The 23,609-nt window shown below is 44.5% G+C and overlaps 1 protein-coding gene across 2 annotated transcripts in view; it reads right to left on the minus strand.

Moving 5' to 3' along the window:
• The window catches only part of LOC146799015 (cholesterol 24-hydroxylase-like), a 202,211-nt gene that overhangs the window by 63,650 nt on the left and 114,952 nt on the right, over window positions 1–23,609 (minus strand). For both annotated transcript variants that reach the window (XM_085626412.1, XM_085626411.1), the window contains exons 7-8: window positions 5,663–5,773; window positions 5,382–5,538 (exon numbers count right to left, since the gene is read on the minus strand). In XM_085626412.1, the coding sequence (XP_085482538.1) occupies window positions 5,382–5,538; window positions 5,663–5,773 (268 nt within the window). The remainder of the gene's footprint in view (window positions 1–5,381; window positions 5,539–5,662; window positions 5,774–23,609) is intronic.

Below are 23,609 nucleotides of genomic sequence, written 5' to 3' on the forward strand. Positions count from 1 at the left end.
ATACACCAGCAACCCTTCAGTTAATTTGAATTCTCATTCTCTTTCTCTTCTCTAAAAAAAGTTTGGTCCACGACCAGCTCTCAAATGTGATTGAAAAAGCTCAGCCCCTGGAGAAAACCCAGATCTCCTTTAAGTGTCCACTTTGCACTGACCCCACTCTGACCTCTTTACTGGTTGATTTGCTCATCTACCTGTATGAGTTCATCCTTCTTGATCTGTTCGTGGCCCCTGATACAGATTCTTGCACAATCCTCACAGAACATCTGTATGGTACTAGAGTGAGGCACCAATAACTTGACGATTTTTCCTCGATGAAACAGCCCAGCATGTCCCTTTAAAGGTCTTCATTCAACTCCTTATCATGTGAAATCCCTCAGGGCTATGATTTTTTTCACTGCTATAGGCCCCAGTGGCCACACCTATCTGCTCTTTTGGCTTCATCATCTATACTTCAGCAGCTGATACCTAACACACTCGTCCAGGAGAAGGGGCACTTGTTGCAAAAATGAGCAGTCAACCCATTTTCTTTAATGCTCTCACCTCTTTAATGGATTTCCTCTCCATGATGTCCCTGTTACGTTCATTCATGCCAACTTGCTCTTCACCAATCCCCTTCAGCACCTCCATGCTACCCATTTTCGACTCGATAAGTTGTGTGGCCCTCGGCAAAACTGTTAACTTGGCCATCAACTAGGCTTCTTCACAAGTGAGACTTCGGTTTTTTGCTGCTTCAGCCAGGGCAGGCTTAGTATATTGGACAGCTTTACAAGCAGGCTGTATGGGGATTTGGGAGGGGGGAAACCCTGCTTGTCCCCGAGTACTTTTCTTTTCTTTCGGAGGCAATGCATATTAAGGGCTGCTTTGAGAATGGTCTTAAGATACACATAAGCTACTGGGTTAATAGCTCACCCTCCCCGAGCATGGTGCCCAATGTGGCTCACTGTCATGTAGAGGGGCTCAGGGAGGTCCTTCACCCACTGTAGCCATCAGCTTCAACCTTTAGAGCTCTCACTCTTCTAGTTTCAAATTTCAGTATCAATGCAACAAACAGTCAGTGTTGGGCAAGCGAGAGCCTCAACACCAGATTTACCGGGGTACTTTGGCTTGCAATCTGCTCCTCTCTTTCTGGAGTGCCACGTAAGTCCCAGCTGATGCCACACTGCTTGGAGAAGAGCTGCGGCCCAAGACACACATTGTCATTGCCATCATGACCACCAAAAAGGAGGGTGTGCCCAGATTTTGTTGCATAACTATGCTTTTAACATGTCTCTAGTAACAGTGTTTTCTACAACAAATTGCATACAGCTTCAAAAATATTAGTAGAAGCACAAAAGAAAAGTGTTTACATCTTAAAATATGTTGCAATTTAATTTTTAAGACAATATTTAAAACAAATACAACTACACTCGTTTAAAATTAACATGTTTTCGCTGCTGGATGTGTGGTTTGATTCTGGTGCAGAGGAATAATGTGGAATGGGACCCCCCCCCATCCCCAACCCAATACCCACATACAACAGCAACTGCTTTGTCCCTTTTGTTGCCTCAACTTGGAGAGGCCAACCTGCCTCTCTAGAAGAGTTGGCTGCTGGTCACGGTTACTTACTTTCCCCTTCATGTGACATCTTGTGCATTAAACTCTGCATCATGTTCTGTTCTTTGGCTCTGGCAACGTGAACTCTTTCTTGTGCGGTCTTCAATGACTGGCCTGCATAAGGTGGCATTTTGTTTATCTTCTTCCCTCTTTCATTTCACCCTTTCCTTTGCTTACGTTTCCCCATTATACTAAGAAAACATGTCTTCTCTTCTACCTTTGCTTGTCTATTATTAAGCTTCAGAGTGAATTTTCCTGTGAGGACATTATGCTTAGCTGTGTACCGTAGAGCTGAACATTATTTATGTATTGACTCCTTGTTCACTAAAGATAGCTTCAAGTATAAAAAAATACAGCAAGCTTTATCAATAAAAGAGTACAATAACTATATATACATCTTAAAGCCCTTCCTACAGAAGTTACAGTACTTCTTTTCGCTTGCCTATTTAGACAATTCACCTTCTAGGGATAAATGTGGGAGATGCTGATATTGAGAGAAGGAAGTGAATCTGCTATCTGTAATCCGTATCACCAAGCATGGCACTTCTACCCCAGATAAGAGCTCCCAAAGACATTTTTTCCACCTCAAAATGTTGCTTGTACCATACTATATCCATACTTAGGCTCCATAAAACTAAATAGGTAATAATTTAGCTTTAAAGGCAGAGGCAAACATATTTCTCCAAAGCTTGGCTAAAGTCCACCTCAGCATCAGTAACATCGAGAGACAAAATTAAAAAATCATCTTGATGGTACTTCCAAAGTAGTGAGGAGAAAAAAAAAGATTACTGCATTGTAGATAAAGGAACCAACCCATTGTAATTTGACATTTAACAATTAAGAATGTGGTTTGTATATTACATCTCATCAGTTTAGTTTTACCGAAGTTGATAGATAATACATTTGATTTAAAACAATCCTCAAGAGCCCTAAGTGCTCAATGTATACCTGCACATCTTCATCCACATAGGTCAAAAAAGAAATAGAATGGTCATCCATACTGGGAGAAGGCAGGATCACAACCAAAATTAGACATGAAAGATTATATAGACTGATTTGATTAACAAAGGGCCCTTGAAACAGTTTTCAGTTCAACTACAATTAATCACTTGTTTTGTATCCCCTATCCTACTAGTTACCTCAGGGCCTTATTAAGAGTCCGGCGGTCCAAAAGATCGGCAAACCCATTGTGGCAGTCTTCAGACCGCCAGATTTGCGGTCCGCCCACCACATTTGGACTGTGGCGGTTAGAACACCAAGGGACCGCTGCAGCCGCCTGGGATCTAACCCAACAAATGTTATGAATCATTTAATTCATTTGATCTAAGTTAAAAAATGTACAGCAATTTAAACAGACCATAATACTCAAATGTTAAAAATCATACTTAAATATATGTAGTGAACACAGACTGCCTTGGAAATATCAGTCATGTTCCTGCCAGTAAGATTACGTCCTGGATGGTTAAACTATCATTTGAAGGTCAGTGAGGTTTCCATGAACAGCCAATCATTTGTCTCTGACACTGTAAAACGCAATGTAAATTATGATTGTGGTTTCATTAAGAATTTTAATTTTTAGTTATTATACAGTTAGCAAGCTCCATCAAAATCTAGTACTTTACAGGACAGTCATCAGTGTTTGGGTCATGAAAATTCTGACTGTGAACCTATTTCTTCTCTCTTTTATTGATCATTGGCACATTTATCTTGTGTAGCGACCATCAATAGCCGAGCATAGCTGTCTGGTACTAAATAATAAGGTCCATCAAATGCACTCTTCCCTGTCTGATTTTGAAAGGTCCAGATTTATGGTTTTCTTTCTGCCCATCACAGACCCTCAGCCAGAGCCAAGAGGTCTTGCTGTTTTAGGTGCACAGTCTAATCTACTTTTTTAACTATTTTGTAAGGATAATTATTTGGTAATTAATCAGCATCTTTGTGTGTGTTGCTCCAGGCTGTCCTAGAAAGAAACTACCACAATAAAGCAACATCTTGGGCTACAACAATATGGAAGCTGGGAGTTGGACAAGCTACATTATCAGAGTTAAGTGGTGTCCTCAAAGAAAGGTTTTATAGTGTCATAAACACAAAGCTTGCATTGCAAATGGTGAAGGTTAAAGTAATAAACACCAAAATATTACATGTTGGATAATTTTGACACTAGGCCTGTATTTTTGGAGCAGCGGCCGAATGCTCATTTGCCTGCATGATTTTACTTAGTTCACAAAAAAGCTGTACATCCAATGCATGTTATTACAGCAACATGTAAAACAAATTAACTTGCAATGGTGATTAGAGAATAGCCTTAGCCTGATAAAACTGGATGCACCTCCCAAAAAAAACAACATAATCCAGCAATAAATATTTCATCATGTCAGCAAAGTAAATGTATCAAGCAACACACTTTGACTCTGACTTCTACAATCTAACAAAAGTACCACCTGAGCACTATGGCCCATTGAAACACAAATGGGACAATGTAACCATGTATAATATTTCATGGCCTTGATGGATAGCACATCCAATCAATAGCAAACCCTGAAAAAACATGAGAGCCAATGGCTAATGTGGACTGGCTCAAAGCCCACTCTCTCTCTATCCTTCCTGTAAAATTTATATTTTTATAGTATTGGTAACGTGAGGTCTCCAAGGCAAGTATCACTCTATTGTGAGACCTAAAATCGATATACAATGAGTCACTTTCCAAATTCTCTGTTGGAAATCTTGTTTGCCCTGTGCACCCCAGATACCCTTACCCACCCAACGTCAGTTCATACAAAATGTGTCTCAGTCACAGTTATGAAGTATATCATTGCTATAGCATACTTCCTATGCCCTCTCTCTCCCCCATCAGGGATACAAACAGGATATCCCCACTTCTATGAACATTCCTGGTGATTAACTATATTGAACAGGGGTTTAAACCTCTTTCCTTTCCTCCGTTTTCTTTTCCACTTGAGAAGCCTACTTATGGATTTAGAAAATGAGACCAGTAACACAAAAAACTCCAGGGTTAAGGCAACTGATCTGATTTGCTCAGAAGTGATTACGTCACATTGCTTAGTCGTGTTAGTGTATTATCCCAGTGCCGATTATTTTTCTGTCTGTCCACCTGTGCCATAGAGCTGAAAGATTCATCACTTTATTTTTGTTTTGTGGATTACTGTAGAGCTTTTAAATAACTGAACCCGAATTTACTTTTGGCCCAAATAGCAGATTATAGAATTGATTGTGTCCTGCTGTTCTTGATTTGTCTTCCTGTATCTGCAGTGCACTGATACTTAGGGCCTTATTATGACTTTGGCGGTGTGGGAGCAGGGCCAACACACTGCTGCCCCGTTACCACACTGCCAAAGCCAAAACAGACCGCCCGCCTGATTACAACTATTTAAGTCCCACAAGGATTTTTGATGTAGAAAATGGAATCTTCTACTCCGACATTCACGTCAAAAGATGCGCAAACAAAATTGTATACAGTTCTACTTTTAGCTCTGTAAGGAATAGCTCAAAGAAGAATCAAAAACATACAAGCTCTTATAAAAGGGCTTGAAATGTGACCAAAGAGGGTTAAAGCAGCATACAAAATCTTTTTAAAGAAAGTTTATTGCATCCACTGCTCCTCCCCAAATATGGCTAGTAAAAATGTAAGAAATTTTTCGATCATTCTATACAGAGCTTCCTTGCAAAAATTGACACAAATGCTAACTGCCTCCATTTTTAGACTCCAAGCTTTTAGGAGATGAAGGAAAACTGTTGATTGGAATTGTTATTTTAAAATGTTAATTTACCCTCGCTTTTCAGTATCTGTGTCAGAATATCCACTGGTATCTCTTCTCCATTTTCAATGGCCTTCCGTCTGCGCTCAATGCATTCCTTTCCTGTGCGGCGAAGCAGACGTACACTCTCCTGCACTTCTTTCACATAGTTCCAATTTCTTGGATACAACTTAATGGGAACATAGCAAAGATCCATTTAAAGTAAAATGCACAGAAGAGATTTCACAACTTCAGTATTAAAATAGAAACACAAATAAGTAATTATTTGTAACAGTAGAGAAATTTCAACATACCCTGATAAATGGTTCACGTGTAGAGATCAATCCTTTCATGACATTAGAGATGGCTTTTGGGAATGGGGTCTGATCATCCTCAAGTGAGTTTATTTCCAATCCAAAGGCTATCTGCAACAAGGAGATAAAATAAAGAGAGTGTAATATTGATACTCTAAGAGTAAACAGTTCAGGATCATGGATATATGGGAAATGCCATCATGAAATAGTGGTCGCTTCTTGTTTTATCTCCGTATGGAGCCTGCAATCAGATGTCATTTAGGCATTACAGTGCAAAAGAATCTTCTGTTTTTCAAATTGCTGAACTCAATACAGAATTATCTAGTGTTCTTCTTTTACCATTAGGGTGCACAGATAAACCATTAAACTAGAGTAGTAATTATTGTTCCCAGACAATGAATTATCAAAATTCCTTGCAAATGAAAATTCAGCAATGTTTCTGGTACAACCTAAAGCAACAAAGACAGTTTTAATACTTCCATAAAGTGTGGTGAGGCAATTCTAAATGTCCTGGATACCTTGGATACCTTGTCTGAAGTGCCTGGTATGCCACAAGCCTTAGGCTAGGATTCTAGCAAGATCTGCAAAGAGTGTACAGGGATCTATGCTGTTTAGACACCTTGTGTGAGTTGTACTGTCATTTCACCTGTCTGGAGCGGCAGGAAAATGAAATAGGGTGTCACAGGCAGAAGAAGCACAGGCACCCTTAAAATACCTGCTGCCCCCGTCCTGGTGACTGTGGCTGATCAACAGCCATAAATAATGCCCTGGCTGTATTAGGAAAGACCGATCTCTTTGTATCTTTTTTTTAATCGGTACAATTGCATTAACATATATGATCTGTTTTTTTCTCTTGCAACATTGTATCATCTAGTTTATCAATTTGTTGGGTAGATTAGTCTTAATAGTTATCCTGTGCAATGTGATCTACTATCAGGGGCCCTGTTAACATGCTTGCATTTATGCTCTTTCTGCAATATCATATATCACTTTTTCACCACTCCTGGTAGCTTTAATTTGATATTCCTTCGCAAGACCCCACCCCAGCATGTCTTCATTCCATGCCTTTTGTTTTGGACCCCCTTCCTCAATTCCACTGTATAGCAGTTTGACATTACACTAAAACCGTTCCTAATGATTCAAATTAACTCTTCATCTTATGAAACATGGCAGAGTGAATCCAACGTGACTTTCAACTGCATCAATCTGTATCAAGTCATCTAAATAATCTGCACTGGTTTCCTGTGGCCAAACACTAGAGGCTTAAATAATCTGCTTCATGGGGGGGCGTGGCCAGCAGCATGGCGGACTAGACGTGTCCGACCGGAGCTCCGATGGCCGACAAATGATCCTGCGTTAATCCTTTGCTCAACTGTATGATCCTGCTCCGAAAAATCAAGGGCTGAGTGCCGGAAGGTACTATCCTTGCCCAGATTGGCCTGCTTTGCCAAAAACTGGCTTCTGGCGACGAGAAACACAACTAGATTCGGAGACCCGGCTGCGGACAAAATGGCGGCAGCCTGAGATCCGAGAAGTGAAGGAGGCATTGCTGGGGGGCTGCGGACTGCCCTCGGGCCGAGGGTGACAGACATGGTGAGGAGTGAGCACCAGAGGGGCCCTGTCGGCCCCCTTTTATATATATATATATATATATATATATATATATATATATATATATATATATATATATATATATATATGTATATATTATCTACTGGTGGTCGCCAGTAGATAGTTATAGTTAGGACCGAGTTTCCATAGGAAATCAGAAAATTCTATTTTGAATAACTTTGGCGCCGGTTAACGAATCCTCGCGAAATTTTCAAAACTAATGGGGCGCTCCGTTCAGCTCCTACCCTAAAAGTCTCGGGTGATTCGTCAAGCGGGGGCCGAGAAAAAAGGGGGGTCCCAAAACACGTTTTCCCCATGCATTTTTCCATAGGACCTTTAGTCGAAGGTACAGCCCGAACGGCTGAACAGAATTACTTGAAATTTGGCAGAGAGGTAGTCCTCAGGTCAGGGAAGTGCCTTTTGCAGGTCTGGTGTCAATCTGTTCAGTAGTTCCTGAGAAAATAGCATTTAAAAGCATATAAATATCTGTAAGCGCGCACCGTGCGCGCACCGTGCGAGCACCCTAACGTGCGCGAGCGTAATTCTGATTGGTGGTTACATGTTAGTCAACGTTCGAATCGGTCGAAATCAGGAAGTGTCGGCCGCCATTTTGTTTGTTTTCAGTGCGAGAGTGAAAAAGGAAGGTGGCGAACGTGAAAAGCGGGCAGGGTAGAGAGTTCCTGACCCCCTAGCTTTTGTCAGGGTGTCCCTGAAGGACCCCGAAGGCAGAAAAAAAAATGTTAATTTTTTAAAAAAAAATCACGGGGGTGCGCGCACCGTGCGCGCACGGTGAAAAACCAAAAAATAAATATATAAAAAAAATAATAATACATAAATAAATTAGCATTTAAAAAAACGTACAAATTCACTGAAAAAACCATAGGTTTCACACACGTTATAGTTAGGAATTAGCATTTAAAAAACCTTGCAAATTCACTTAAAAAACCATAGGTTTCACACATGTTATAGTTAGGTGGATATTTCACTCGTAAAAAACCAATGAAATTCCCCCGTTATAGTTAGTTCAGATAACTATAACTCGCGCGACCGCCACTCTATGACAAGGATGATGTCATCAGTGATGTCATGAGTGATGCCACTGACCATGTCATGAGTGATGTAATATGGGACGTCATGAGCAGTGGATTGCGGGCGCGCGAGTTATAGTTATCTGAACTAACTATAACGGGGGAATTTCATTGGTTTTTTACGAGTGAAATATCCACCTAACTATAACATGTGTGAAACCTATGGTTTTTTAAGTGAATATATATATATATATATATATATATATATAATTTTTTATATATAGAAAAAAGGGGGGGGGCCGACAGGGCCCCACCAGTGCTCACTCCTCACCACGTCTGTCACCCTGCTGTGGCACGGTGCCAAGTCAAGCGGATGGGAATGGCGGTGGCATGAGAGACGGCGCATAAGGGGCCTGTGACTGGTGCGGAGGCCTGCGGTGTGACTTCAGCGCCGGCGGGGCGGTTCTGCCCACCTGCGTGAGTTGCAAGATAATTGGCGGCGTGGGGGCCGGTGTGCCCCTGTGTGCCCGTGGGCCTGACGGTGTTGCTGTGGAGGCCGTGGCCTGAGTAAGAGCCGGAGACTGCTGTCGCGTGGTGCCGAGCCGCGTGGACGGAAATGATGGTGGCATGAGAGACGGCACATAAGGGGCCTGTGACTGGTGTGGAGGCCTGCGGTGCGACATCGGTGCCGGTGGGGGTGGTTCTGCTCGCCGGTGCGAGTGAGCTGCAGGAGAATTGGTGGAGTGGTGGCCGGTGTGCCCCAATGTGCCCGTGGGCCCGGCGGTGTTGCTGTGGAGGCCGTGGCCTGGGGGAGCCTCCGACACCAACAGGAGGATTGCCTGCGGAGCTCTGGAGGTATTGTGGGGCTCCTGCATCATTTTGAATGCCCATGGGGCGGTAGACTGGCACGCGAGACGCGAGGAGCCTGGCTGCACCAGGTCGGGTGCAGGCATGGGGAAGGGCCCGGACCTGTGCTGTGCCCAGGGGCTGCCTGAGACAGGGAAAGAGACACCGAACAGCCCCTCAGAGCGGGGACAGATCGGCGACTGCTTTGGGGCGACAGACTAGAGGCGGTGTGAACGGTAGGGTGAGCCGGTGAGGGGTTCGGGGAGCGTGACATAGAAGGGATTGAGACCTGCTGGAGTGCCACCCCCGTGCTCCCTGCCTGGCCACTCACCTGCATATCCGGTGATTGAGGCTGTGGACTTGCACTCGCGCCCGGGAACACACGTGGTGCGGGGCTGAGGGTCTGGCAGTGTGGTGTGAGGAGGTTCCCGAGGGGGCCGACACGGCAGGGATACCCCACTGAACCACAGGGGCAGAGCATTGCGACACCTGGGACTGTGGGAAACACATGAGACGCACAGATGATGCATCGCCTGGACTCACCACTCGAAACCCTGTGACACAGGGAGGGAGTTGTGGGCGACCCAGCAGATGGGAAGGAGAACTCTGGCATAAGAACGGCAATCACAGTGTGGAGGCGGCACCCATCAAAGTGGTGTGTCGGCACCGGGACGGGCTAGTGGTGATGGGAACCCCCCCCCGCCACTGAGGGCATAGGTGAGGCCTGTGACCCTCCCCCCAGCAGGGAAAGCTCTTGGGTAACACCATCGGTGAATAGGCCACATGGACAGATGGCCACTTAGGGCGAACGGCATACAGCTGCGGGGGGCCTCACGGTTCTCTTGCTGCTGCATCCTTGCTGTCTGCACGGGTGGTGGCCACAGATGTAACGCGACAAAGACCCCAAACCACAGAGACAGGGGAAGATGGACAAATTTGCTAAACCATTGCCTGTGATGGACCCCCCTGCCTCTGCCTCAGCGGACTCACCTGATAATAATGTTATCCTCCAAGCGATCCAGACTTCCAGAGAGGTGCTGGAAGTTAAAATTGATGAGATCAAAATCAATGTTAACCTGCTCTGCCAGGACCTGCGGAATGTATCTGAGAAAGGCACACAGGCGGAACATCGTATATCGGAGGTTGAGGACACCACTCATACGCTACGGGGTGAGGTCACGGCCCTGACGGTGGGCATGAAATACGTGCTCTGGAGGGTCGATGATACGGAAAAATGAGCCCGAAGAAATAACCTTCGCTTTTTGGAGGTCATTGAAGGAACAGACGCGGGTGCCTACCTGCGCAAATGGCTGTAGGACTCATTCCCCAAAGCCCACTTTCCGCCTTGCATCATAATCGAGAGAGCGCACAGGATACCGTAGGTCCAGCCTCCAATGGGAGCCCTGCCACGTCTGCTGATTGCGAGGTTCCTTAATTATCAAGACAGAGACCTCATTCTCAGAGCATTCAGGCAAAAGGGGGAAATCCGGATGGACAATACAAAGATCATGCTGTTTCCAGACTCTTCCCGAGAGGTACAGAAGCAACGCAAGAAGTTCGACTCTGTGAAAGATAAACTACGACAGCTGCAAATCACATACATGCTCCTTTTTCCTGCCAAACTTAATGTGATTTATCAAGCCAAGATGCTGTTTTTCAATACTCCGGAAGAGGCCTGGCATTGGCTGGAGGAGCGACCTCTGCTGAGAGCGGCCGGAGGCACGACACCACTCTCGGGGAAGGCCCCGTCAACACACAGTAATAGACTCAGATCGAAGCGCCCTAAATGAAGGAACACTGAGACTGCCCCGAGCGCGACACGTAGGGCAACGCCATACCGAAGTAGAAGGGTTACGGGATCCAGGCCACGAGCCTCGGACTCTGAAAGCACGCACCACACGGATAGACCCAGAGGGACACTGCAGACGGAGGAACTCGCTATGCAGCGCTCGGCAGACTGCACTGATCAGGACATAACAACGGACTCAGAGGAAGATCACCCCTAGTTGCAAAACATCAATATCCTGGAAAATCAGGGGGAGGCAGGCACTGGACACTCGGACCAAGCAAGCAGATAAAGAAGAATGATGAGCTGTAATTGGTCTGGAGAGTCGCAGGGACAGCGGACCGACAGAGGGACTTGCACGCCACCCCACGTGTTTTGTTTTTCCCCTGTTGTATTTGATTTCCTGCGTCCATCTCCCTTGTACTTCCCTCCCTTCCCCCCCTTCCCTCCCCTTCCCTTTCTGTTTCCACCCTTTTATTTTAGGTTGGACTTTATTGGAATTGTTTAATTTTGTGTGGGGACTTCCTGCCTGCTAGCTAGTTTTCAACATTAGCAGCTCGAGGGCCCAACCCTCCAACAGCCTAGTTAAGGCCAGTAGATCTGAGTGGGAGGAAGTTGGAGGGACAGGGAGTGGTTTGAGGGGCTGGTGTGGGGGGAGGTGGGCGACAGACCTCTTCAGTCCGAACAAGACACAGTTATTCCTGTTGACCCAAGGGGCAGTCGGTTGGATCGTGGGGGAGTGTGGGGGGGGCAGGGTGGGGGGGCTGGGGTTGGGGTTCTTACAAAGTTATGTGGCAAGACAGTAGGAAGGTCGTCATTATGAGATTACAGAAACAACAGCAGTGGTGCCGGGGTGGCAGTCCTGACAGCGAGACGGACACGGCACATCACCGGGATGGCGACATCTAATCAAGGGATGTACTCGGTCCTCTCCTGGAATGCTAATGGGTTGGGGAATAAGGTTAAGAGAGGACTGGTGGCAGCATATTTCAAACGCCCAAAGCCAGATGTAATCCTACTGCAGGAGACACACTTAAAGGGCCTACATTGCGGGTTTTTAGGCCGAGGGGCATATAAGACACTAGCCCACTCCGGGATCTCCACCGGGGCGAGAGGTGTGGCAATACTAATCAGGAAAAGCCCGCCTTTCAGAATTGAGTACACTTGGATAGATCCCAATGGTACATTTGTCGCGGTTAAGGGTGTGTGGGACAGATGAAATATCACTTTCATCAGTGTATATGCACCCCCCAGGCTACAAAGACAAACGCTGGAAAAGCTTGCAGCGGTCCTGCTGGAAGTGGGATCCGGCACACACATTATTGGGGGAGACTAAACGACGTAATGGATTCCACACTGGACCGTACGACTGCCCCAACGGGTGGCCACAAAGAGACACCGCTAAAATGTTTTGCAGACACACTGACACTTACGGACGTATGGCGTAGGCAACATTCCCACACAAGAGCCTATTCCTTTTGTTTAGTTGCTCACTAAACCTTTTCACGGTTGGATTACATACTGGCTCCGGTGGGAGAACTAGGAGAGGTACATAAGATGGAATACCTGGTGAGAGGCCTTTCGGACCACTCTCCCCTGTGGCTCACAGCAGGTACCCGTACACAACATCTGGCCGGGGAATGGAAGCTCAATCCAAGAGTTAAGGGACCCTCAGGTTGCTAGGGAAATCAGGGTGGACACCGAATTATACTTTCGTGAGAACGTGGGGTCAGTGGACTCTGCCATCACACTATGGGAGGCATACAAACCCGTGCTGCGGGATAGGCCCCAGAACATTATAGCGCATAAAAAGTGGAAAGAAGGTGAAGAGATTGCAGGGCTTGAATCCTGACTATTGCAGATAGAAACACAAGCCATCTCAAGTGATGACCCTTTCTTGTTGCGCAGATTACAAATTCTTCTACGGGAATACTTTGCGCTGGCCAAAAAAGACGCGCAGCATGCGATCCAAGCCATGCATCGATGTCTGTACGACGCAGGTGACAAGACAGGTAGACTGCATACATGGCTTAGCAAAAAAGAGCTAGAGAGTAGGTGGGTGACCCTGATACAGACAGAGGATGGCCAGACCCATGTAACTCCCGTTGCAATAGCTAACGCCTTTGCGGATTATTACGAGACCTTCCACATGCAACGTGCTCTGGCAGAGCCACCACAAATCCAGGCATATCTTCAGACAATACAGTTTCCTAAGTTAACAGCTAGTGAGTCAAAGACATTGGACAAACAGATTACAAAGGAATAAATTATAGCAGCCATCGGCCAGTAGAAAACTGGGAAGGTCTCAGGCCCTAATGAGCTCCCTCCTGAATTTTTTAAGCAGAACGTGAAGCTATTTAGCCCCCATCTCCTCCAATTATACTTAGAGGCACATGAGGTGGGCAGTCTCCCCAAAGACTTGCGGACGGCCTCAATAGTGGTCATTCCCAAGAAGGACAGACCACCACCGAAGTGTAGCTCGTACTGACCTAGCACCCTTATTAACATGGAGACCAAAATCTTGGCCAGAATACTAGCCAACAAGCTCACCGTGGTAATTACTGGTCTCATCCATCGGGACTAGTCCGGCTTTATACCAAAGAGGTCAACGAGGCTCAACCTTCGGAGGTTGCACAATTGGCTGGAGGTGGTGACCACAAGGGAAGACCTGCACCTCATCCTGTCCCTCGATGCCGAAAAGGCATTTGACACCGTTCACTGACCCTTTCTTATGTACGCTTTGGAGGAGTTTGGATTTTGCCTGGAATTCAGGCGATGGATCGCCGTTCTCTATGAGAGACCCCTGGCCAGAACCAGAGTTAATGGTGTGGTGTCGTGGGAGTTCTCAATAGGTAGGGGTACTCGACAGGGATGCCCCCTATCCCCTCTACTCTTCGCTCTGGTTCTGGAGCCCCTCGCATGTGTCATCAGTGTGCACACGAACATAACAGGGTTCCGGGTAGAGAAAACGAGGATTTGGATGAGCGCATCTCTCTATATGCCGACGAAATACTGCTGTATTTTTCAAACCTGGAAACGACGCTCCCTAATATTATAGAAAGTTGCAAAACTTACAGCGCACATGCGGGATATAAAATCAACTTGGGAAAATCATGTCTCTATCTGGTGGGCATGAGAGGTGGCTACGATGCCGGCCCAAGCTGACTTCTGGTAGCCCCAGAGGGCATAAAATAGTTAGGGATTTATGTCACAACTAACGCAGCAGTGGCGCTGGAGCGCAATCTTTACAGGGTGCACGGGGAGTTTCACGTGGATGTGGAGAGATGGAGGTCCTTGCCGTTGACACTGCTAGTCAGGGCAGCGCTTTACAAAATGATAGTGCTCCCGAAATTCTTGTACGTTCTGCCAAACACCTATCAGCTGATACCAGATGAGGTGTTCACTAAAATTGACGACACACTCCGGACGTTTCTTTGGGACAAGAGACCGCCGAGGATAGCGCTGGCGACATTGCAACGCAACCAATGTAATGGCAGCATCTCACTACCCGACCTTCGGGCGTACTATTGGGCGACTCATTTATTAGTTGTGAATGAATGGGAACATATGGAGAGGGACCACCCCACATACGCACTTGAACGCACACAATTTGTTGGGCGCACATACACGCACTACATCTATGGGGAAAGGGGCTCCGCACAACTCCCAACAGATACATGGATCATTATAGCGGCATGGAAAAAGGCAGAAAGGCAGATGAAATGGGACAGCCGGGTGACCAGGGAATCCCCGCTCTGGGTGGGAAACCGAATTAAAGAAATCGTGAAACTGCGAGGTTTCCGGAAATAGGATTTGCCTGGCATTTCACAACTTAAGGACATACTATATCGTAAGGAGCTAGTAACCTTCTCGCATCTCCACACTGAGTATGACATGAATTAGACCCAACGCTATAAGTACTTACAGCTGGCGCACGCGTGGCGGGCGCAACACATTGACACCAGCGACATCCCAGAATACGCACCTTTAAAGGGTCGATTCCTGATGGGTGAGATCGGGGAAAAGGCAGTCTACTGGACATATAGAACCATAATCAATAATAAGCCGGATTCCCTGGAGAAGTTGAAGGCAAAATGAGAACTAGATCTGAGAGAGATAGAGGATCTGGATTGGGAAATGGCGCTGATGCATCCCCGGGAGGTGGCCATCAAGTCACGACTTAGATTGATCCAATTCAAATACTTACATAGAGCCTACTATGATAGAGCTCAACTCCACCGCATAGGAAGGGAGGAAGCACCCAACTGTTTGCGATGTCACACTACAGAGGGTACATTCTTCCACACGGTTTGGGAGTGTTCACAGATTCAAATGTACTGGGCAACTCAGCTGGAGGAGTTGGGAGCTATCTTTGAGGAGAAGATTCCCTCGAGTCCCCTGTTTGTTCTGTTGGGAATATCCACGGAGATTGACCTCTCCAGACTAAAGTTAACCCTACTTCAGCTAGGATTGGTGGTGGCAAAGCGGGACCTGGCTAAGACATGGGGGGCTGTATCGAGTCCTTTGCTGGCCGAATGGAAAAAAAGAGTATGGATATGAATATGCTAGGGGAGAAAACGACGTATAAAGCACGGGGCTGTCCCAAAAAGTTCTGGAAAATATGGAAGCCGTGGCTCACACAATACGGACTCACGCTCACTGACTCACAATGATCTCCCAGGGTGGGGTGATGGGTGGTGGGAGGAGAAGGGGCTCCTAGGGAACCATAGAAACATAGAACTGTTACGTGCTCGTCTATCACTGTTAATGGAATATGATGTTGATGTAACACTGAAAGAGCTTATGTGCTTTAAAGACGAGTATTGTTTTTGTACTACAATTAAGAAAATGCCAATAAATACATTCCAAGAAAAAAAAATATCTGCTTCATGTACTGAGAATTCCACAACATCGGTTCTTACTACCTGGGCTACATAGTAAGCCACTATCTTCCTACCAGAATTCTGCATTCTTCCCACTGTAAACTGGCCACAATCTTGCGGATCACTAAAACCAATTACAGTGGACACTCAGCACTTTTGCACCCAAGGTGTTGACATTCATCTATATTTCTATGAAACTGTGTTCAAGAAATACCTTAAAACCGGGATGATTGTGAAATTGTCCACACCTCTTCTGTTGCAGTGTAAGGCAAACTTTAGGTGGTACCAGAATGTCCTACCATGGGCAGCAGTGCTCTCTACAAAATACTCATTCATTCACTCTTTTTATTTTCTTTCTTTGTCTAAACACATGCTTTTTTCATTATTTGGTAATGACCTGTGTCAACCCAGCTTTATCTTTAATGTGCTATTTCTACCTGCCTGTTTTGTTTTACGACAATATATAATTTGTGATTAATTTTCTCTACCGGTGCAATTAAGTATCATTGCCATTATGTGTGTTATAGCTTGGGTTTCTGGGAAGGTGGTCCATATTTCTCTTACTATACAAGCCAGCCTAGAATGCTGTAGAAATTGCCCTCTTTCCAGGCAGTAAATCTGCTGCGCCTTTGCACAGGTGATGAGTGTATTATTGATCCACAAATCCCTCTCAGGTTTGCTTCCCCAAACCCAATGTTCTGTCATCTCTCTCATATTTTTGAGTGGTCTTATTATCCATATCGGCATCTCTAATGCAAATGGCAGTCGTTTTAGTGCTATTTTACTTTCCCTCAATCAATGGCTACTTGTTGCACTATTTATGGGTATTCTTCTGGAATACGGTTTCTCATCAACTGTCATTCTTGTAACATACCCTGTGAGCAAGTCCCTTCCATCAGAGTCTTTTCCCAGTTTGACTGGTTATCAAACCAGCTGACTGCGTTCTACAAGTGCATACAGGTGCAATACAGGAACAGATCTGATAGTCCCGATCGTCCTTGTTCCCAGGTAGTTTTAATATGTCTAATTAGGTATAGGAAACTATTAAGTTGCCATTAAATTCCTGCCTCCGGAAGTATTTCAGTATCCTTTTCTTTAAAAGACAACATAGTGAACAACGGTTCACATTTAGTATAAAACCCCCACATCTCTATAAACTTCTCAAGCTATTGTAGTAACACCAGTACTGCCTTCTCCAGATTTTACTTACATAAAGGAACATGTCAGCTGCATACATTCTTTATCCCACTTTCAGCACCTATTCCACCTTACCAATTCCATTTGCATCTTTAACATAACAGTCACAGGAATAAATGCACCTTTTGGAACTTCTGACAATGAGTATCCGAGAGAATACAATAAATGTAGCCTTTTATAGGTTTGCTCGTACATTCATGATTGCCACTTGACATCTTATGCGCCAACGCTTGTCAGACGGCAGGACCAGCTCTACCAGGTCATTCCATTACCACAATGACACATTTTATAATTTGACTTTTACATATTTACATTCAACACTTTAATCTTTTGGATTATATATTCTAGTGCAGAGGTCTTGAATTGTACCTTGCATTGTTAAAGCGCTAGTATATAAGATATTTGAGATCTAAACTGTTAATGTGTAATTTGATATGATTATTAATTAAAAATAGCTGTAAGCTTTCTTCAGGTTATGGTTTGTACTTTCACTTGTGCCTCATGCCTTTAGAGTTACACATATGTGTAACTCTAAAGGCATGAACTCAGAAAGAGAGATGCAAAGGTCGAAAAATTGCATCATGTGACCTTCTGCATATATTCCAGTTACCATATCAGGTTTCATGATAAACAGTTGTGATCTAATATAAAAGTAAAAAACAGATGAATAATGAATAGTTTTATAAAGCACAAACAGCTGCTCCAAAAAGGAGCGTCCCAGCGCTAGGTACTGGTAAGGCACAACTAGGGGAAGCTGAAAGAGGAAGGGCCAACCAAATTGGGTCTCTCTAAAAAAGGTGGGTTTTCAGAAGGCTCTTGAATGAATTCCCTAATGTAGCGTATCCAATATGGTCAAGTAAAAGATTCCAGAGCTTTGGGGCCAGATAGGAGAAGGAGCGCCCAGCTACTCTACTCTTTTTAATTTTGGGAATGCAAAGAAAAGTTGAGGTTGGCTGAGTGCAATGATTTGTGAGTAAGGTATCTGTTGTTGGTTTTATCGCAGATATATGTCAGGCCATTTTTTTGAGTGGCCCTAATTGTTATTGTCAGAGCTTTAAACTTTATTCTACGCTTGACAGGTAGCCATTGGAGGCTTTTCAGGCCATTTCAGATTGATTGCCTTTTAGGAATATTCAGCACCAGTCTAGCTGCCACGTTCTGAACCTGTTGCAATTTGCATATCAATGCTAGGGGAGATCCGATATGTAGAATACCTTTTCACTCAGGCTCTGGAATGTAGAATGCTTGGTCCTTGTTGCTTAGCACTTGTGGCCAGTTGCAGTTGGGAGCCTTGTGGATAGGACGTTATTTTTATGAGGAGCTCAATAAATCACTACTTCTCTTCACCCCTGCTTGATGTACTTCATTACACTGGTGACGAGGATGGGATACAGCCCACGGAAGATCAACCAATAAGAATCTATTTGGCTTTAGACGTCCTAACACAGCTAAATTTCATTTTAAACTTTAAGGTACTGTACTTGCTGTTTTAATACATAACAGCTTCCTATGCGCTACTCTTCTGCCTCCCACTTTCACAATGCTTTCTTCTTGTGATACTGTCTAGCGCGGCCCTTTATTTAAAAGAAAAAACAAAAAACACTTTTGAGTGCGGACTGGAGGAGAAGAGAAACAAGGAATCTCTGCTCTACCGATTTTAATTGTTAAAATTTTACCGACAACCATGCCGTCTACGTTTTATTCATGAACTCCTAAAACGCTCCTGGCTTGAGCTCGAAGCAAGAGCGACATTTTCTTTCAAACGCGCTTTACTTTCTCCATGCGCGCAACATTCGTCTGATCATAGAGAACTGAGGAATCTCTGCTTTACTTATTTTATCTGTTATAATTTTACCAACAACCATGCCGCCTTACTTCTGTTCATTAACTCCTAAAACGCTTCGCTCCTGGCTTGAGCTCGAGGCAAGACTGGCATTTTCTTTCAAACTCGCCTTACATTTCCCTCGCGTACAACGTTCGTCGCATCTCTATTTCTCTGCACTCAGGCTATGATCACACTCTGGCGCATGACGGCTTACACGTCATGATGTGAGCTCGCTGCCTCGCAACCAGAAGTTTAAGCTTAACCCTTTATGCCCTTTTACTTATCGTGTGTCGCTGCTTTTAACTTTGCTGATACACACAGCTTTCATGTTCACTGCTGCATGTTGAAACTAAGTTCTGCATGTCAACTTCACGCTGACCCGCACAGAAAGAGAATTTCTGATAACTTCGCTGATACGCACAGCTTTCTTGCTTATTGCTGCATATCAAAACTACGTCTTGTGGTTTTATTTCTGTTCCTGCTTGTCAACTTCACGCTGACACGCACAGAAAATGGATTTGTGATAACTTTGCTGATATACACAGCTTTCTTGCTTACTATTGTGTATCAAATCTACGTAGTTTCATAACTTCGCTGATACGCACAGCAAATGTATTCATTTTGCGTGTCAAGTTAAAAATCATCGATCTTCCTGGATATTTCTATGTTACTACTCACCCAGTGTTCTTCTTTATTCACGCTGACACGCACAGCACATTTAACTTAACCCTTTGTATTAAAACTACAAGTTATTTTAAGAGGAAAATCAACAACGCTATCACACTCAGCTTTATTACTTGTCTTCTTGAATCAAGCATATTGTCATCTCTCAACAGCTTTGTCTCAATTACTTCAGCTTCAAGCTTTAACATAACTGTGACCTGCCAGCTTTACATTTGTGACTTATTATATTGGAAATCTTGTTTTACGGTTACATAATGCAAAATGTCACTCCTCCACCTTTTTTCCTCTCTAACCCTGGTGAACCTACATTACGTTGGTCAAAATGGAAAAATGTTTTTCTAAATTATGCAAGGGTTTGTGGGGTATCTCTGAGCGCAGAGAGAAAATCTGCACTATTACTACATTGTCTCGATTCTGGGGGGCAAGAGGTGTTTGAACATCTCCCTGATTTGACAGATAATGAGTCTGATAGCCTTAATGAATTTGAAATATATCTTAAAAAACTCGACAAACACTATCTTCCGAAAATCAGTACACTTTTAGAACGGTACCAGTTTGGGAAGCGAGTGCAAAAGTCTGAAGAATCGGTTAAGGCTTATATTACTGCTCTGCGTAAGTTGGGTGCTACATGTAAATTTGATGGATCGCTTGAAGAACGTGTTCGCGATCAATTTATGCTAGGATGCAACATTGAGAAAATCAAGGATGAACTTTGGCAAAAAGATGATCCAAAACTTGATGAGGTTGTTATTATAGCCAAGAGGATAGAACACTCCCTTGCTTGCATTGAAGTCATCAAAAAAGAGAATGGGGTCAAGGAGGAGAAGGTTCACTCGGATGTATGATGTTACAACACATGCTTTTACAACGCATGCTGTTACAACGAAATTTTTACAACGCAAATGCAGTGACAACGCAAGTCTTTACAACGCAAGTCTTTACATCGACTTGCACTAGATGGCGTGCTAACATTAAAAAAGTGTAATTTACTATTCTAACTCCAGTCCACGTAACAGTAGGGAAGGTGTTTGGATAGTAAACTACACTATTTTTAAAGTTAGCACGCGATCTAGTGCAAGTCGATGTAAAGACTTGCGTTGTAATGGCATGCGTTGTCAATGCATTTGCGTTGTAACAGTTTCGTTGTAATGGTAGTGCGTTGTAAAAGTTGCGTTGTAAAGGTTGTTCCCCGGTTCACTCTGTTACTAAGAACTTGGTTAAGTCTTCTTGGAAACAACGTGAACATTTACATCCTGCTTCTTCTTCGTCTTCTCCTTCTTCTTCCTCTTCCTCTTCTTATTTCTCTTCTGTTCAACCAAGGGGAAACTTCAAGATGAAGTGTTTCCGATGTGACTCGAGCGGACATCTTGCCAACGACAAGGCGTGTCCTGCTCTTTCCTCTAAGTGTCTCATTTGTGGGAAAATTGGTTACTTAGCCAAAGCTTGTAGAGATCAAAAGAAGAAACAAAGAAAACGAGTCAAAAAAGTTACTCTTGATTATGAGAGCGATTCAGACTATGATGAACTACATTGTGGGGAAGTTGTGTTACAAGAAAGTTTGAACAAATGTAAAGGACCTATAGATGAAGTACAAGTGAATAACTGCAACATTAAAATGCTTTTTGACTCCGGGGCAAAAATCTTTCTTATCCCCAAAGAATTCTTTGATATGAAATTGTCTGGGAAGGTGAGGGTATACAAGCCTGATATCAAGCCATTGGCCTATGGTGGGCAACCCAAAAAATTGTTTGGTTATTTCTTAGGTGAGATTGAATATAAATGTAAATGTAAATGTAAATGTTGTAGACTTGTAAAGCGCACAGCTGCCCCAGCAACGGGGCGTCCCGGCGCTGTAAACCACTGGGGAACCCATCCTGGCTTTCCCTGTGAGATGGTCCCTACTGGGCATCTCCAAGGTGAAGACAAGCATCCCCGGCGCTGATGGGGCCGTAAGTGGAGATTAAGCAAGCTGTTGCCCAGAGTTGCTGAGTGGGATCCATGGTTAGCGTAGGCACCGAAGCGAGAATTGTCGAGTCCGCTGACCTTGGCCCAAGACCCTGCCGCGTCGGGAATCGAACCCTGGTCCCGGGCCGACTTCTGCTCCCGGGTCTGCCACCTCTAACCAGTGAGCCACACCACTCCATAAAGGGAGGATAACTGCCGGGAAAATGTATATTTCATGTAGAGGTGACAGCATAATTAGCTGGTTTCACCAGGCAGATCTAGGTGTATCATTGTTTCCTGGAATTGATCCGTGCATTGTTCTTAGAGACTTCACTCCCGGTCCAGTTCCTTTGAATGTTGTTTCGAATGAGATTACTACAAATGTTGTTTCAAATGTTCCAAGCAATACTTTACGTACCGAATTTAAAGAAGTCTTTAGTGAGAAGTTGGGTTGTCTCTCGGGATATACTCACAAAATTATGCTCAAGCCTGACTCTGTTCCTGTTACATGTAAAGTGCGCAATGTACCTTTGAGCATGAGAGAGCCGATGAGTCTAGAACTGGAGAAATTGAAAAAGGAGGGAATCATTGTTGAGACAGAGGCAAGTGAGGGGCTAGCTCCAGTGGTTCTTGCTCGCAAGGCCTCAGGAGAGGTACGACTATGTGTGGATCTCTGTGCCCTCAATCGTGCAGTTGAGGCTGATAGGTACCCTCTCCCTAATATTACGGAAATGTTAGCCCTATTAAGTGATGCAAGCGTTTTCTCGACTCTTGATCTCAGGGCAGCCTACCATCAGGTTAAGATTGATGATGACTCCATGAACCTGACTGCATTCATAACTCCTTTTGGCACCTATAAATTCACACGTCTACCTTTCGGATTGAATTCCGCAGCATCTGTGTTCCAAAGAGTTATGGAGGACGTGTTGAATGGTGTGGAAGGAGTTGAGATATACCAAGATGATGTTCTGGTTCATGGCTCATCACAACAAGACCATGTTGTTAGTCTTAAGGCTGTTCTCGAGCGATTTTCGGCAGGAGGTTTAACCTTATGAGAGAGCAAATGCAAATTTAATCTCTCAGAAATCGATTACCTGGGTCGCTGCTTAACGGGGGTGGGGGGGATGTCAGACCTAAAGATCATCTTGTTAGGACTATTGAGGACCTTCCCGTTCCTCAATCCAGAAATGAACTCGTCACCTTTTTAGGAATGACGGAGTATTACAATAAATGTGTTCCTCGCTTTGCTTGTCGCACCTTCATGTTGAGATCTCTCTTAAAGAAGGGTGTGAAGTTTTCATGGTCCACACAGTGCCAATTGGAATTTGAGGAGGTCAAGAAAGCTCTAAGTTTGGCTCCCTCTTTTCAGAGCTTTGACACTTCTGCTAGCTTTAAGGGGCTGCGTGCTGTTCTTAAGCAGACGAGAGAAGGGAAGGAAGTGACTATCATGTTCCTCTCCAGAGCCCTTAGTGGTCCAGAACTCCAATACTCCGTAATTGAGAAGGAGGCCCTCTGTATCTTCTGGGCTATCAAGAAATTAAAAAAATTCCTCTGGGGTAGTTCCTTTGTTGTTCACTCAGATCACAAACCATCAAAGGATGTGTTCTGTAAGAAAGGTTTAGACCCTGTCTCCTCTGGACTATGCAAGTGGGTAATTGCCCTACAAGATTTTTACTTTGTCGTGAAGTACATCCCCGGGGCGGACAATAAGGTCGCCGACTGTCTTTCCCGTTTAGTGCCTAAACAGTGTGGGGAATCCTTATCTGATCCCGAAGATTCTTGGGAGATCGATGATTTCAGTGTGTGTGAAATTCTTGAAGGGATTATCGCCAGGGCTGCGTGGAGAGATGCAATGAAGAGAGATACGGACATGCATGATATGTGCAGATTAGTGTCTGATGGTTGGACTGGTATCGGGTCTTTGAGTGAAGGAGTCAATAAGTTCTGGAACATTCGTAGCAAACTTTCTGTGTCTAGAGGGTCACTCTGGAGGGGCACCAAGCTTGTCCCTCCATCATCTGTTAGAGAGAAAATTGTTCATTTAGCTCACCAGGGACACCAAGGTATTTCCAAAACCAAAGAAAGGGTTTGGTTACACTTTTGGTGGCCAGGCATTGACATCCTTGTTGAGCAATTGATAAGA

Source organism: Triturus cristatus, chromosome 9 (assembly GCF_964204655.1).
Source record: "Triturus cristatus chromosome 9, aTriCri1.1, whole genome shotgun sequence".
NCBI classification, from domain to species: Eukaryota; Metazoa; Chordata; class Amphibia; order Caudata; family Salamandridae; genus Triturus; species Triturus cristatus.